The sequence below is a fragment of the Metopolophium dirhodum genome, chromosome 5, assembly GCF_019925205.1.
Source record: "Metopolophium dirhodum isolate CAU chromosome 5, ASM1992520v1, whole genome shotgun sequence".
In the NCBI taxonomy this organism is placed as follows: Eukaryota; Metazoa; Arthropoda; class Insecta; order Hemiptera; family Aphididae; genus Metopolophium; species Metopolophium dirhodum.
In genome coordinates, this window is record NC_083564.1 from 22,660,332 (window position 1) to 22,677,220 (window position 16,889).

Below are 16,889 nucleotides of genomic sequence, written 5' to 3' on the forward strand. Positions count from 1 at the left end.
TTGATTTTTGAGGCCTGCGATTTCAAATTGTGATAAAATGTTATCTACATCGTGGTTATCACACAGTACACACGATCGTACTCCATCGAGAAATCCGTGTCGTTCGAAATCCTTTTGACCATCACAGAACAATACGACAATACACGTTCGTGAAGTTGGCCCCCCCACTTTGTCCCACAGACTTCAAACTGGTATCAAAATTTTGCAATTTTTATGCAATTAATTGCATGTCTCGCCAAAAAATTTGCAATTCTTCGTGGGGCCCGTAAATTCAAAAATAATTATGGTAGCCCCCCCACACAAATGATCCGAAACCAGCACAGTTAGTAAGCGGATAAATAGCAAAATAAATAGTAGTTAATCTATTATTGAAGTTGTCGACTTCAAATATTTATTTTTGCCGAATTTTTTTATTCAAAGATTTCCCATTTAACCTATAATTGGTATAAAAATAACAATAAACATAATTTTTTTTAAATATACTTGGTAACTATAACTAAAATTACCATAACGTAGGCTACACAGCCAATATTATGGTCTCACTGACTTCAAACTTTCTTTGACTAATTGCATGTCTCTCGAAAAAAATTGCAATTCGTTTAGCGGATGGTAAAACACGAAATTGTGCGTGGAGTGCAATTGTATGCAGTCCCTTCACGTGGTCACAAAAATTTCAAACTGCTTTAGCAATATTTTACATAATTATATACCCATAGGCCATAATATTATAACTAGGTTAACAATTTCAATTCATAAAAAAACTATATACAATCATGGATAATAATTTTACTGTTAAGTTGACTCTACACAGCGTTTGAAAATAAAACAACGCCCATGAACATTTAAAATACTCAGTTTAATCCTATCCTACAGCCTTTGCTGGACAATTTTGACTTAAGGTCCTATTATATTTTTGCAACTTAGTAAAATGTATGTAATTTTTTGTAAAGTCACCGATAAATTTATACTATGTCAGTACAATGGCCTAGTATGTTTAATGTTTATAATATAATTAATATAAAATATTTTGTAATATTATAAACTATTCTACCACGTTAATACTCGTAATTCACATTCAAATAATTATATACAGTTATAATTTTAAAATAGTAGTATATTTTTTCTTGTTAAATATACCAACTAGTGTTATCAATTATGTTGTACAAACTACTAACAAAATCAAAAACATAAAAAATATTAAAAATAAAAATAACTTATATACTTATTGGTCTGTTTTATTTAACACTTAATATATACTAAGCAATGCGGATTTGCCTTTTTTTTGTCCTGTGGAAACAAACCGTTTAATTTTTTTTTGGAGATCATTATGAGATTCCCATATGCCATCAATTCTTCGAATATATGATATATAATGACCCATTCCATATGCCACAACGCCATAAAAAACATATCTATCACAGAATTAAAACTCATAAATATTAAATAAGTAATTGTATAAATTTAATGAAAATTTATTTGTTTACCTTGATTTTTCAATAAACAATTCCAATGGAAATTCATGAAGTGGAATTTGTTGATTTTCAGTGAATACGTCAGTTTCAATAAATATGTGTGATTGGAGAATTCTTGTTCCAATTACTGTTCCTGTACATTGATTTGATGGACATTCTATCTCTTTGGGAACTACATACAAGTTTAATGCATTATTTAAATCTTGCATATTGTTTTGTAATCGTACAATTATTGTGGGGCTTGGTATATCTCTAGTTGATTGAGGACAATTGATATTGTTAGAACATATCATATGATCAATTGCTGATGGAGCAGTTTTTAATAGTTGTGTGATAATAAATAATACGTTGCATCTAGCATCAATAACTCTAACGTTATTAATACTTTCTTGTTCTTCAAAAATGTCTTTGAGTATATCCAAGCGTGTCATATATGATATTTTGCTTGTGCCATTTACTGCCAAATGTTTGCAAAACTGTAAAAGAGTATTATCACTAACATCGATAAATGATTTATACTGAGGATGATCTATATATGCCATAGATAGTATGAAAGCAATAGAGTCAAAAGGACAAGTATTGTTAACGATGTATTTTTTTTTCATTCTACGAAGAGGCGTAGAAACATTACCATTAATTAATAATGTGTTCAAATTAGAACGTGTTTTTCTGTTTAAAATCTGATCAATTTCTGGTGCTGATTGCATGTACATTGTCAATCTCTTTTTTTTCTTTTTTTCTTTAACATATGGTACTATATCTTCATTTTTACCTATACCACGCCAATTTTCAGTAAAAATCTAAAGATGATTTTGATTTACCAGAGTCACTGCTGTCTGATTGAGGAAACTGTGTATTTTCTATAACAGAATCTTGAATACGATAATTTATACTTATATTAGTATTTTCTGTTGATTTTAAAGAAGTATCTGAACTTTCTGAGTATCTATATTTTTGTTCATCACTCTTGTTATTGTATTCATGAATATCAACTTCATCACTGTTCCAATCAATTACATATTGTTTTTTTTTTTCAATTGGAATATCAGTAGTTGAAATTTTTGGTAACTCATTTCTTAGCTGAGAACTTCTAAAAAGCTTGGTATTACTGTTGATGGATATTAAATGTTTACATACAAACCGATCTGCTGTCATAGGTTGTCCTTCAAAACGAAGAATCTTGTGTTTTAGTTCTCCAAAATCGCTTTTAACAGCTGCCGAGGAAGCGATATTAAATGGAGAATTAAACTTCGGTTTCATGACTCCAGTCCAAAGAGGAAAGTATTTACATAGCCTTTGTACATCTTTTGCCAGGTTGGGAAGATAATATGCAGAAATACGATTCCCCTCTTTCTTAGCATTATCAGAACATACCCTATCAATATCACTCAAAAAATCTGCAATAGAGTTTGGAGTTTCTTCAAACTCAGTACCTGGTTCTTCATTTGGAACTATATCAACATCTTCATCATATACATTCTCTATATCATATTTAATACCTTTAACTAAATCCAATATATGTTCCCGACTTGATTCTGCAGGAGAAATAGAGTTATCGATTAACCAACCATCTTTTTCACTCATCATTACAGTTAATAATGACGTTAAAATATTTTTAAACTCGTTAATTTCATACGATGTTAATAAAAGTCGAAGTCCTCTTACATAAAAATGTTTAAAATGTTTATTTTTAATTCCAGTTAAGGATTTCAATCGACAAAATATTTTCATCATATGTGCGACATCAATACGTATAAAACATTGGAGAAATAGTCTCTCTTGACCCAACAATTTGTTAAAACAATTATCCATATAAGAACGTAGACTGCTTCCATCACAAAACGCTCTAGATATGGCACCTAAAAGAGCCATAGAAAAATCACATACAGCTTCATTAGGTGGCTGAATACCAGAATTAAGCCAATCACCAAGCCATTTGTATATCGTCAGACAATTTTGTTTTTCAGATATCATCTGAGTGATTGGTATCTGTCCATACCTAGTGTTTACAACAGCTTCGTACAAGAAAATATGGCTTGATAATAAATTAAGTGACGAACGCTTAATTTTTTTTAATAATCCACCGGTTGCATCAATAGAGATTTTTGTGTAAGATTTACATAAATCTTTATAAATAACTAGTTGATGGGTGCTCCAATAATGCACAATTAAAGGATCAATGCTTATAGAGTGTATTGATCCAGCAAACTGCGAATTATGCTTCAACTCTACTAGTGACTTAAAAGGACACTTTTCTGTGATACTTAAAACTTTATCCTTATATTGCTGTTTAGCTTTACGGAGAACTGAAAGGCAATATAAATTTGGAGGAGAAATACGACCAAATTCCATATCAGAAACATTTTCTCGTCTCCAATTACTGGCTAGATCTCTTGATAGCTGTCTTCCAATTTCAGTTCGTTTTTCTCCTTTGATTGGCCTCTTAGTTATATGCTCCAACTCACATCCTTTAGTGTCTTTGGTTCGTATATTGATATACAGTGGATCTCCGTCAGTAGGTTCGTTTTCACTCCATCCAAATAGTTTACTGCCGCAATCTTTACACTTGGCATTAAATGTGAAGAAATATTTACTTCGAGTGTTATCAATGGATACTTTATTTCTCTGGTAAATAAAGTTGCAAGGTAGTTTATGTTCAGATAGAAAAGCATCATTAATTACATCTGACCAGATACATGGTTTTAAAACGTTATATTTTCTTATCTTATTCTTTTGTCGGTATTCTACTATTGAAGGTCTGAACTCTAAGTACTTCTCAAAAGGAATACAAAAATTAAATAATGTAGTATCATCATCAATAATTCTTCCGCTATCTAATGATTCTACACAATCATCTATTTTCTTTTCATAGTTTACTTCATTTAAATCACTAGGTGAATCTTCTTCGTCAGTTATTGATTCTTTTAAAATGCACGAATGTTCAATATTTAGACTTTTCTTTAGTTTTGTTTGAAAATTATGTCGATCTTTGTAGACAGAAATGAATAAATTTAGAGACGTGCCTTTAAAATTTAATTGTTCAGATATTTTTGTCCATATTGTGTGTGTATTTGATTTTAATTTTTCATCCTCAAACAAGTCATATTTATTTTCTTCTAGAACTTGGAAAATAGTATCTGAATCAATCGCTGGCTTACGTCCTCTTTTCTATAGATAAGTACAATAATGGAAAATTTATATTATTCACTAATTATATTCCAAGCTGAAAAATGCAATGTTCATATTGATGAATTTCATTCATAATTAAAAATAGAAGGTGATTATGTGGGTGTCGCAGCTGCTTTATAATAGGTATTGAATTGTTTATATAGTTGATGATTTACAAAAAAAGTGGAAGAATGTTAAAGACTACTATAAAAAAGAAAAAAAAGAACTTCCTTCCGGTTCAGCTGCTACGAAGAAAAAAAAATATGTTTATTTTGAAATGCTTGGGTTTTTGGATAAAACTATTGAACGTAGAAGGTAATACCGTATTATAATTAGAAATCACACAATAATATGTTAATATTAGGGCTAGGATTAATATGCATTGGTTCTTTTAAAATGTATTTATTTTTATAATTAATAATGTACTAAATACGAATAAATTTTAAGTAATGTAAAAAACATTTTTATTCGAGTTATTTTTCGGAGATTTTTTTACTTGGAAATATTATATTGAATTTTAAAATAAAAGTAAGCACATACGATATACATATTTAAAAAATAACTTTACAGTATAGTGTATAGTATATTACAGTTTATACTATACAGTATACCCACATTTTTAAATTTGTCACGCTGGCTCCAAATATAATATCTCGGTTCAGTGTATTTTACTGTTATTAAGTTATTTAACTGAATTTTTATTTTTTTTAACAGTACTATTAGCAACGTAATCTCAAACGAAAGCATTATTGATAACCTGCATGATAATATCGATAATGAAACAGTCGAATCTGATCCTCTGGAAAATGAGGTATTATCCAAATCAAAAACAACAATTCAACCTCGTAAACAAAAAATGACTGATTTTCAAAAAAGTGTGGTTGAAGTTTTATCTAAAAGAAAAATTAGCAACGAAAACGAAGATTTGGATGAAGATAAATTATTTGTACTATCCCTTCTTCCAACATTAAAAAAAATGCCAAGTGATGAAAAATTTGATTTTAAAATTCAAATAATGCAAATGCTAAAAAACATTAATTTTCAAACTAATCGTAATTTACCTTCAACTAATAATGTAATGAACCAGTATCCATATCCTGTTCAAACCAATGTCTCTAATAACTACAGCCAAAGTACTTTCCAAAACCAGATGCCTATTCAACACCAAACACCATACTTATCCAACACCGTCCCGAATATACATCAAAACATAACTACAAATTCTTCCAATCATAATTATTCTAACTTATTTTCTCCTAGTCCACCAGATGCTTCAAATCAATCAGCTGGTTACATTGATGTTGACTACTAAAAAAGGAATTATAAATGTTTTTTTATTCATATTATAAAATAATAAATAATGAAACAAAATGTTGTTTTTTATCGTCTTAGAATTTTAAAAATTATTTGTTATTTTGTGTGTGTGTGTACACAATAAGTAGTCAAAATAATTCTTCAATTTTTAACTTCGATATTACAAGAGGTAAAAATTAAAAATTATGAGTAGTTTTCAAATTTGTCTAGAAAAACAAAAAAAAAATTAAAGAAAAATGGGAATATTTTGGTTTTTTTCTAGTAATGTTCATAAAATTTTATTTGGTGAGTCGAAAAGCATTTAAATTTTGAATTTTGACAAAATACGTAAAAATCACGATAATTTGCAAATTATCTTGAGTTAGAAATCCATAAAAATTTTTCTTTTTAAATCTAAGATTAAAAATATCTTTTATAGATGTTCTAATAGTTCCATAATATATTATTTTAATACGACAAACGATTTGTTCTGCATGACAAATGAAATCAAACTGAAGTATTAAAACTTATACTGAGCTGTAGTATCAAGTTTATATTTTCACGCCAATTCCGCTACGGAAAAACGCAAGTGTGACACCAGTCTATACAAAGCGGAAATTCTGCTGCGGAACGGCCGCTGCGGATATTCCGCAAGTCTGACACCGGCCTAAAGATAGAAAATTTAAAGCCGAATAAAACCACCGGTAGCGCTGAATACATTGGGTGAGGGACCTTTTGGTCGTTTCCAGTTCGTATGTGATTATATCTATCAGTATCGTACTATCTTAGTCCGTGGTGATTACATAATTTTGTAATAAACACAAAAGACGAAAAGAGTCAAGAAGAACCCTTTGCTACTTTCATACGCCGAATATTACAATAATTATATCATTATTCTCGTTTGACAAATCGAATATTTATTAATTCGTGCCGTTCGCAGACGATCTCGTCCGTCGACGAAGCCGCTGGTCGGTAGAGGGCCAACTTCTGTACAATTTCTGGCAAACACAATTCGCGTCGGCGACATGATGAGCTCAAGTGGTGCGGTCGAAAGCGACGTCGGGAGTTCGATGCCAATGGAAACGGATGACGAAATTGATCAACTTGTGGTAAGTGTTACTGCCGATGGATAGTGTTTGATAATTTTCATATTTACTGCCGAAAGTGATTTTATGCTTCATACGTTTTAGGCTCAAACTACCGATGTTGAAATGGCACCAACGGAAATCGAGCCCCTCGTCAATCCACCAGTTTCTGCAGTCGCACCAATTCTAAGCTCATCGACGCCGTCAGCAGGAGCGCTAACCAACAAACTGTCCCCGACATTAGTGGCTCTCAATAACAAACCGTCCACGACATCTGTTACTCACAGCAATCTACTGGTACCTCAAGTCGCGCCTCTCATTAGTTCAACTATATCGACAATCGCTCCACTCATCAGTCCGTCCATGTCTCCGGTCGTACATGTAAACCAAACGACAGTATCTACAGTCACTTCTCTTAATAGCACTCCTGTGTCGACAATCTCTGTACTCAATAACCCTTCAGTAGTGACAACCAACCAGCAAAATATTGTAATGCAACATCTCCAATTCCAACAACTGCAACAACTCCAACAGCAACAACAACAACTCCAACAGCAACAACTCCAACAGCAGCAACAACTCCAACAGAAGCAGCAACTACCGATACAACAGCAACAAATCCAACTCCAACAGCAACAGATCCAACAAATGCAACAGAAACAACTATTAATACAACAACAACAAATAAAACATCACCAACAGCAACAAATAAAACAGCTACCGCAACCACAATTACTACAGCAGCTGCAACAAGTAAGAATTCTATTTTATCGAACTAAAAATTTTAATTTTTTTGAATACTATAGTCCTCTGGGGCAATGGCTTAATTGCACACACAATTAAACATAATAGGTACAATGTTTAATTGTGGTTGCACATTATTACTTTAAAAACAAATATAACAATAAATTATACATTTATAATTGTCATTATCCTTGTATAGTTAAATTTCTTAATTCTTTACACAATACCACTTCATTGAGTAGCATAACCAGGATTTTTCTTGGGGAGAGAAGGGCTGATAATTTGTTATATTGGGAAGGCATAATTCTAGTAATCCCTCATAGGTTTGGTATGCTAATGTTGTGGTATATAACATTTTAGACTTTCAGTTCAGCGGCAACTTTTTAAAATTGTTGTACATACATCATTTTTATACCTACTCTTATGTAATCCGTTCACGGAATACTGAAACAACTTAAATTTTTCTTGAATTTCATGGAGGGTTAAAGCCCCCTCAACTACACTACAATCCGCATCTCAATCAGGGCAGCAGCACTTTTTGTCAGTACCTATTTATAGGTATATTAGCCCCAGGCAGTGACGTGGAGTCATTCGCTCAAACAGTTTCAAACGAAAACATTTCTCGATTTGCTGTAAAATCCATCAAGTATTGAAGATTTGAAAAGAAAAATGCAAACAATTTTTGAGCTATGTGTATTCAAATTTTGTAATATCTCATCTGTATTCTACAATATCTGTTATCCATTGCACTACGATATACATTATGCTATTGTTGTAGTACCAAAAATGACCATACTTCAAAATTCAAATGGCCAACTTTGAAACCAAGTCCGACCGCCAAATTCTGACTTCAGTATTTAGGGGGGGGGGCATGTGCACCCTGTTTCCCAGAGCAGCAATTTTTTTTTTAATCCATTTAGGGGTGGTAAATTTAAATTGACGTATTACTATTGAGTACTAATTAGTAATTAGTTCTCAATAATATGTAATAAAATGTATATTATATATTTTAACTAATGTCTGTTAACAGTTCAAAACAATATTTTTGAAAATTTTATCGTATATAGAAAATACTAGTATGAACAACCAGTGGAAATTTAATGTATCTGTACGGTCATTTCTTTTAGAGTCACACCAAAAACCAAAATCGATTTTGTCAAAAACCTATTTTGAGTGAAAATTCCTGTTTTTCCTTAATTTTTTTTCCTTTTCCCAGCTTTTACAAAAACTATTAGTAGTTTTTACTTTTGACCTCTCAAAGTACCAACTAGATTCACTTTCCAGTCAGAAAAGATACTGTTGAAGAAAATCTAACCATTTTCACTGACCAAAAAGGTGATGACAGACACAAAAAAAGTTTTTAATTTACATCATTGTAAAATCAATACATTCATCGCTTTGCTCAGAATCTAAAATATAAAATATTAGTACAAATACAGTTTAGCTCCAAAGAGATTTTTGTGAATTTTTTCTTCAAAATGCGTGGTTTTTTGTAATGATTTGCTTGTTGATAAATTAAAAAAAGTAATTCAAATTTGTTTGGATGTTTAGGTCAAAAATTTACAAAACTTCAAAATTATGTTCAAAGTATAAAATACCATAATATAAAATTGTTGTTTTAAAAAATTAAAAACACGTGATTGTAATAATCTGCAAATCAGTGGGAGTAATAAGTAGGTATTGATACTGATAAGATGTTCTAAAAATAAAGTGTCAACTACACAACATAAGTCTTGAAATTCAAAATAGTCTCATTATGATTGCTACATTTTTACAGAATACAGTAATGTGAATAAATTATTTATTATTAACTTTTATTTGTGTACAGCAACCACAGCAACATCAACAGCTACAACAACAACCAGCACAGCAGCAACCCCAACAGCATCAACAGCTGCAGCAGCAACAACAACAACAACTACCGTTACAACAAAAGCAACAACTACCGACACAACAGCAGCAGCAACAACAAATAGTAGTACAGCAACAGCAGCAGCAACAACAACAAGCAGTACAGCAGCAGCAACAACAACAAGCAGTACAGCAGCAGCAACAACAACAAGTAGTACAGCAGCAACAACAACAAGTAGTACAACAGCAACAACAATCGGTACAGCAGCCACAACAACAACTACCGTCACAGCAACAACAACCATCATCGCAGCAACAACAAACACCACAACAACAGCAACCATCACAACAAATTACCATTAAAAACATGATGAATGCAGACAATGCAGCAGTATGTTTTTTTATAAATAACCCTATTAACCTATCACATATAAGTCGATATAATTTGTTAAAATTGGATATCATAAAAGTAGTAATAGACTACACTTCAGTCTCCACTATATATCTGCCCTACTACTAGTAAAACAGTACCTACTACAAAAATATCAACATTTTGCGAAAATTAAGTTAGATGCTTTTTTCTGGATGAATTAAATATTTTAAGTTGGTGCCTATACCTATTTACTGAAATGTGTACAATTATCAAATATTGTATCATCAAAACCATTTAGTATTGCTATATAGTAGAAAATTCAGAAACTAGTGACCAAATCAGTTGATTTTGACCCCCTTAAATTATACTGGTGGAGTTCAAAAGTATCATACTGCCCCTCCTGGTATGTCAACAGTAGAAATATTTAAATCTGTGAATCGTTTTTGATTCGACTACATTTTGAATTATGACTTATCTCAGTTCCAGAACAAGACCAACACTCAAACACTAGTGTAGTCGTGTAGATAATACAAGTAACAACCTAAGCATTTCAGGAAAACTTTGCAAATGAATCTTACTTTAAGAAATTGCAATGGCCGGACAGTTTACTGGAACGACTTGCTCAACAACATACCTACCCACATTTGTTCAATAGATATACTTTTATGGGTTGAATAATCCAAACTTATTTTATCAAGCTATGAATTTGAGACCTATTGTTTGTATTTATGAGGTATCATGCTGTGCCATTTATGTCTTATTAGAACCTGGCCAGGTTCATTTACTCGTCACATATAAACAAGTACCTTATTAAAAAACTATTAATATAGCCAAAATATTACATATTTTATTCAATCTACTTTGTAATAATATATAGGAAATTTAACTTTAATAAAATAGTTTATTATTAAATTTGATAGACACCTATATGTTTTATATTGTTATCGATATACAATAAATTATGTTCAAATGTCATTAAATAAAAAAAGTAAAAACATTAATAGTATTTATATTTATAGGAATATAAAAATGCCTAATTATGAAATCATGTAATTTGTTAATTAAAATATTTACTATAGATCGACAATTAAGTATTATGATTTATTATATTTGTAGGTTTTTTGTAAAATAAAATAATTCATTAATAACCTTAAGTACACTCAAAGCCCATATTCTGACTAATTGAATTATTTCTAGAAGTTAGTTTAATGGCATAAGGAGATACATGAACGTTTAAACTATCATTGCAATTTATTGTGCAATGTTTCTATTTATAAATAGCTTCCTAGTTATGATTGTCGGCCTCGGCTTTGTGTCTTTTACATCTAAAATATAATTTAATATCTAAAAAAAAAAAAGGCCATGTGGGATGACCCACCTCAGACTAGTTGATAAATATGTTGTAAAAAATTGTTCCTGTAAAAATCAAAACAAGACATCACTTGTTTAACTATTTTTTGTATTATAGTATGAAGTAACTTAATAAAACATATTATTCGTGTTTTTTTTCACAGTTGTTAACAAAAGCACGTTTGCGTGAACTAGTCAAAGAAGTAGATCCAAATGAACAGCTAGAAGAGGACGTAGAAGATCTTATGTTGCAGTTATCTGACGATTTTGTCAACGAATTAGTCAAAGCAGCATGCGTGTTCGCTAAACATAGAAAATCAAATATCGTTGAAGTTAAAGACGTCCAAATTTACTTAGGTTACTATTGAAATAATTTTTAAAAACTTTCAAATGTAAAATGATTTTATTAAAATTTGAGCAAAATCTATAACCATTGTAAATGTTTTACAGAACGGTACTTAAATATGTGGATACCTGGTTTTGGCACTGATGAATTGAAACCGTACAAAAAAGCGCCGATCACAGAAGCACATAAACAACGAACAGCACTTATCAAGAAAGTTGCCAGTAAAAAATACTAATTTAAATGTTAATTTGTTACATGTCACCAGCATTATTGTTCAGAATTTTTGGTTGTTAAGAACACCACTTAAAGGGCTGTTTAATATAAAATTGGATAAATGTAAGACTTACTTTATTAATAAAACAATATTTTTTCATCATTAAAAAGTTTTGAATTAGCTTACATTGTTAATATTATTCTAAACTGATTTTTTTTTATAAAATGTCTTCTTAGTTCTTAGTTAAATTATTGGTATTTAATAAACACACTTCATTAAATCCAAACAATTATAAATACTTTTATACTAAAGAATTTAGGAAACTACTAAACCCCTTTTTGATATTACAACTTTTCTAACTCCAATGACTTATTTACTTATCGGTGTTTTTATTAGGATATCCATCATTGTTTATTAAAATTCTGAATAAAGTAAACCTATTATTTTCTATTTATCAATGAAAAAATAGTGAGAACATTCCTTAACTTAAGTTTAGAAGTTTGAAGTATATTGAGTACATTAACATGTACAATAGAAAAAAAAAATATTGACTTTAGTTTGTGTTATATTAATTTATGTACATTGATTTACCGTATAAATATTTGCTTTAGAACAAATAAGAATCTTATTTACACTATTTAAATTTAAAGAGTATAGTAGTGACAATGGAGTCGAAACACTGATGGAATCATAATAACAAATATTAAAAAGGTGGGCAAGTGGGTGTCACTCTACTGTACAGTAGGTTACAAGTGGGTCACTTTAATGGATGGTGTTTAATTTGAATTCTATGATATTAACTCAATTATATAACTAAGCATATTTTATTATAATATTATTGTGAATAAAATATACTTTATATAATATAACCTATTTACATGGAAACTTGTTTTAAATTTTCAATCCTTAGCTATAAAAGTTAAAACATTTTATACATTTTTAACTAAAAAATAATTTAAAATTTGATAAATTTTGTCCAAATTGGAATTTTAAATGCTTTTTAAAAAAATTATGTGTATTTTTAATATTTTTCAACTGCTATAGTAACAACATATCAGGAGCATTGTTTTAAAGTTTTTTACAGATAAAATTTTACTAACAATTATAGAAAAATAAATTGAAAAAAGAAAATGTCAGTACAGCTCAAAATATTTTCAAAATTTTTTATAAGATTAGACAAACTATGAGGAACCTTGTATTACATTTTCAAATCTTAGATTTAAAAAGAAAAATTTTTATGTATTTCTAACACTAAATAATTTGCACATTTTCGTGATTTTTACGTTTTCTCAAGACATGAAATTTAAATGCTTATAAAAAAAAATTGTGACTGTATTTTTAATATTTCTCAACTACTATTGTAACAATGTATTAAGAGCGTCGTATTAAATATTCAAGCTTTTTTACCCAACACATAAAATTTTATTGGCATTCATAGGAAAAAAAACTAAAAATACTAAACTGAATATGTCCATAAACAGTTCAAAACAAATCAAAATATTTTTAAAATTTTAACGTGTATAGCTAAGGCTAATATAAACATCCAATGAAAATTTCATGTATCAAAAGTGATTTGTTTAAGAGTTACACCAAAATCCAAAATCAATTTTTCCAAAAAATTCCCGGTTTTCCTTAATTTTTTTTTTTTGTTTTTCTTGGTGCTTTTAAAATTACTGGGGATTTCAAATTTTGACATCCCCAATGTACCAACTAGATGCACTTTCCCATCGAAAAAGTTACTGAAGTTGAAAATTGAAGCATTATTTCAACTACTTATCATGTACACACAAATAAAAAAAAAAACATACATCATTGTTAAATCAATACATTCATCGCTCCGCTCAGAATCTAAAATAATCAAGTAGACACATTAGACACAAGTTTATTAACAACGTATGGTCTTCTACAAAAAATTTCATATTTACTCAAAAACATCAAATTAATAAAATACAAAATATGAAGAAACAAATATACTCAATATTGAATATTATGACATTTGGTAAAACATTTAAGCGTTTAATTTATATTTGGTTTACACAAAAGGTCAATTGCAATGCTTATCTATAGTATTTTGAAATTCTGTAAGCAATTCTGTGTTTTAACTTTTTATTACAACAAGTTAACAGTGTTTGATTAAATTTATTATCTACTTATTTTACTATTTTACATTTAACAAACATTTCTTTATAAATTATCAAAACAAACTTACAACAGCCACATAAATCAACAACACATTATAATATAAATATTATCAAGCAATAAGGTTTCAATTGCATAAACGTAATGAATTTTTTTATCGCGGCATGAAGTATTTTGATATGTTGTCATTAATATTAAATGACATCTTCTAGGGACATAATAACCATCTTAAGTAATTCATTTGCCGGTTCAGAGTCAAATGAAATCAAACAATCCAAATTACCCAACTGCGGTGATAGTCCTAAAAATAGAGCCAGTTTGGTAGCCAGTGGATTTTTATCCTCTATTACTGGGTCGTTATCAGGTTGCATCTAAACATAAACATGGCAACATGAAAACTTAATATATTAGAAAATATTAAAAAAATAACATACTTTATCTGCAGTAAGCTTATGAACCAGACCATCAGATCCTAAATAGAATACTGAATAACCATCATGCCACCTAGAATAAAATTTGATTATTATTTTATCAATTAATTAATTGTTTACTGAAGTTACAGATAGGTTTTAAATAATAAAGCTGAAATTCGTAATAATATTAATTTATCTTGGTAGTATTAAATTCTTCCTAAAAACCATTGTTAGATAATTCTTCAATTTGTGTTATAATAGGAAAATGAATATGTAATTTAATTCCTAAACTAAACCCAAATATTTATTTAAACTGTTGCATAAATAGTAACATTGTGGAGTCTAGAGCATATTTTTGTATTAAATATTTAAGTACATGGTAATTTTTGTCGAAATAATCATTATGTTTGCCCTTGAAACTAAAAATTGTATGACACTACAATGAAACCTCAATATTATAGTCTCAACGGCCAACCATAAAAATTCTTAAACTAGAAAAATTTGTTAAGTAGAATTACATAAAAAAGATTGTAGTTCTCAAAAATATTATGTTAAACAGAAAATTTATTTAACTGGAAGTTTGTTGTATGGAAGATTTAATATAGTTATAACTACGTTAATTTATAAACTTATTAATAATTGTTATTAAGCAATTAGATAAAATATAATTCACATACGATTCAACATTTTCTTTAATGACTTGTTCCAAATTCCAAAGTCTGAATTTCCAAAACTTCATGAACACTTTCATTCCTGATATACCTTTGATTCTCCATCGTACTTTAATTGTTCCGTCTTCTGGATGTTTGGTTATTTTTAATATATCAAATTTTACAAAAGCATACTTTATATGGCCCATCAAACGTAGTAAAGAAATTGTTATCATGAAGTATTCTAAGCCTCTAAAATCAGGTTAAATATAATAGTTTAAAAATTCTATACTTAGTAATTATTTTGTCTTTATTTACTTACACACTCTTCGTTCTTCTAATGTTATTCTCAAATACCAATTTGGGATGGTATAGTGCATAGTCCAAATTTTGTTTAAACATTAATGGTAACTATATCAAAAAATTAAAAAAGAATAATATATTATTGAACGTAGGTACCGTATGAACCGTATGACCAGTACTATACAAGTTCAACGTATTAGCAACATTACATATTGATACGGTTGATTACTTACATCTTCTCCCAACCTATTAAACACATGATCGAGCTGTTCTAAATTTGGTAGTCCATTAGAATCTGATGTGCTGATGTTTTCGTTAGACTTTATAGAATTGTCTAGTTTAAGCTCAGTGCTGTTACAGACATTGTTTTTGGGATTTGTGCGTGTGTTGTACCATTCGACAGCCGCATCTGCAGACCGTTTGTTTTTGACGGGTCGTACAATATAGTTGAGCAACGGTCGTGACTGACGGAACAAATTGTCGGCATTGATTTTGCACATTGTCTCGACCTGAAAACGAAAGTGCCACCCCATTGTAGTTTCACCCCTGGCAGGACGGTGACCTTATGGGCGAGCAATAAGGTCACGGGCCAAGCGGGTTACCTGTGGTCTGGCCGGGTGCTGCTGAACGGTATCCGACACGACGTGACCACCGTAGGCCGACGTTTTGGCCGTGCCCAACAAATACTGATGACCGTTGCCGATTTTCGTGCACATCTTTCGCACGGAGTTGGCCATGGTTCCACACTGGAAACCTACGGTGACGAGCTCCAAATGCTAGGGCCGAGTCGAGCTGTTGGTAAGCCGGTAGGGCGTTTGTGACGCTCCTCAGAGACAGTCGACTTACATCGAAGGAAGAACGGCGAAATCCACAGGGCCGGCGGCACTGCGCGCGCAAAGAGAAATGAAAAGATGTGCACGGCGAACGGCCGAAAGCTGATAAAGACTGGTAAAATGTGACAACGGTTATCACAAGAATCATGGACGAGCCATAGATAATATAAGATAGGGGGGGGGGCTTGCATAGATAATCCACGGGGGCATGACAAATTAGTTACAGTTTTATTTTTATTTTGTCCAGTCTAATAATTTCAGACGGTTTATTCGAGGTGTTTTTAAAATGTTTGTAACTTCACAACTTTTCTGGTAGAAAAAATGCTCTGATCATAAACATTCGATGTCTGATGTATGTTTTTGGAAGCCAATTGGATTTAGTCGGTACTTTTAGAAAATGCTCAGTGCTTTTTAAAATAATTGGAGAAAAAAAAAATGAAAATTTATTTAAATGTTTGGTAACCAGCTTGGTTATACCGTCCTCACTTGGATTGTATTTGATTAATTAAAATTTTTTTTTTCTTTAAATGTCAATAAAAAATTATTTATCCGGCCGAAAAACTTTAAAAATGTAATACGTAAGTTTTTATTATAGCTAAAATATTAACGATACATAGGCATCGTGGTTATTTTTTATAAGCACCCATTTCAAGTT

The 16,889-nt window shown here is 30.4% G+C and overlaps 2 protein-coding genes across 2 annotated transcripts; one reads left to right on the forward strand and one right to left on the reverse strand.

Moving 5' to 3' along the window:
* The first annotated feature begins 6,691 nt into the window (after positions 1 to 6,691).
* Positions 6,692 to 12,077, forward strand: LOC132945898 (putative uncharacterized protein DDB_G0271606). The gene is made up of 5 exons (XM_061015710.1): positions 6,692 to 7,042; positions 7,124 to 7,771; positions 9,591 to 10,004; positions 11,501 to 11,693; positions 11,787 to 12,077. Exons 1-5 carry the CDS (start codon positions 6,959 to 6,961, stop codon positions 11,915 to 11,917), a joined length of 1,470 nt encoding a protein of 489 aa, XP_060871693.1. The 5' UTR covers positions 6,692 to 6,958; the 3' UTR covers positions 11,918 to 12,077.
* A 1,715-nt stretch (positions 12,078 to 13,792) lies between these two features.
* LOC132945900 (uncharacterized protein C6orf136 homolog) lies at positions 13,793 to 16,381 on the reverse strand. The gene is made up of 6 exons (XM_061015712.1): positions 16,004 to 16,381; positions 15,635 to 15,910; positions 15,421 to 15,509; positions 15,126 to 15,350; positions 14,470 to 14,539; positions 13,793 to 14,406 (listed from the first exon to the last, which is right to left on the reverse strand). Exons 1-6 carry the CDS (start codon positions 16,136 to 16,138, stop codon positions 14,230 to 14,232), a joined length of 972 nt encoding a protein of 323 aa, XP_060871695.1. The 5' UTR covers positions 16,139 to 16,381; the 3' UTR covers positions 13,793 to 14,229.
* Between the last annotated feature and the right edge of the window lie 508 nt (positions 16,382 to 16,889).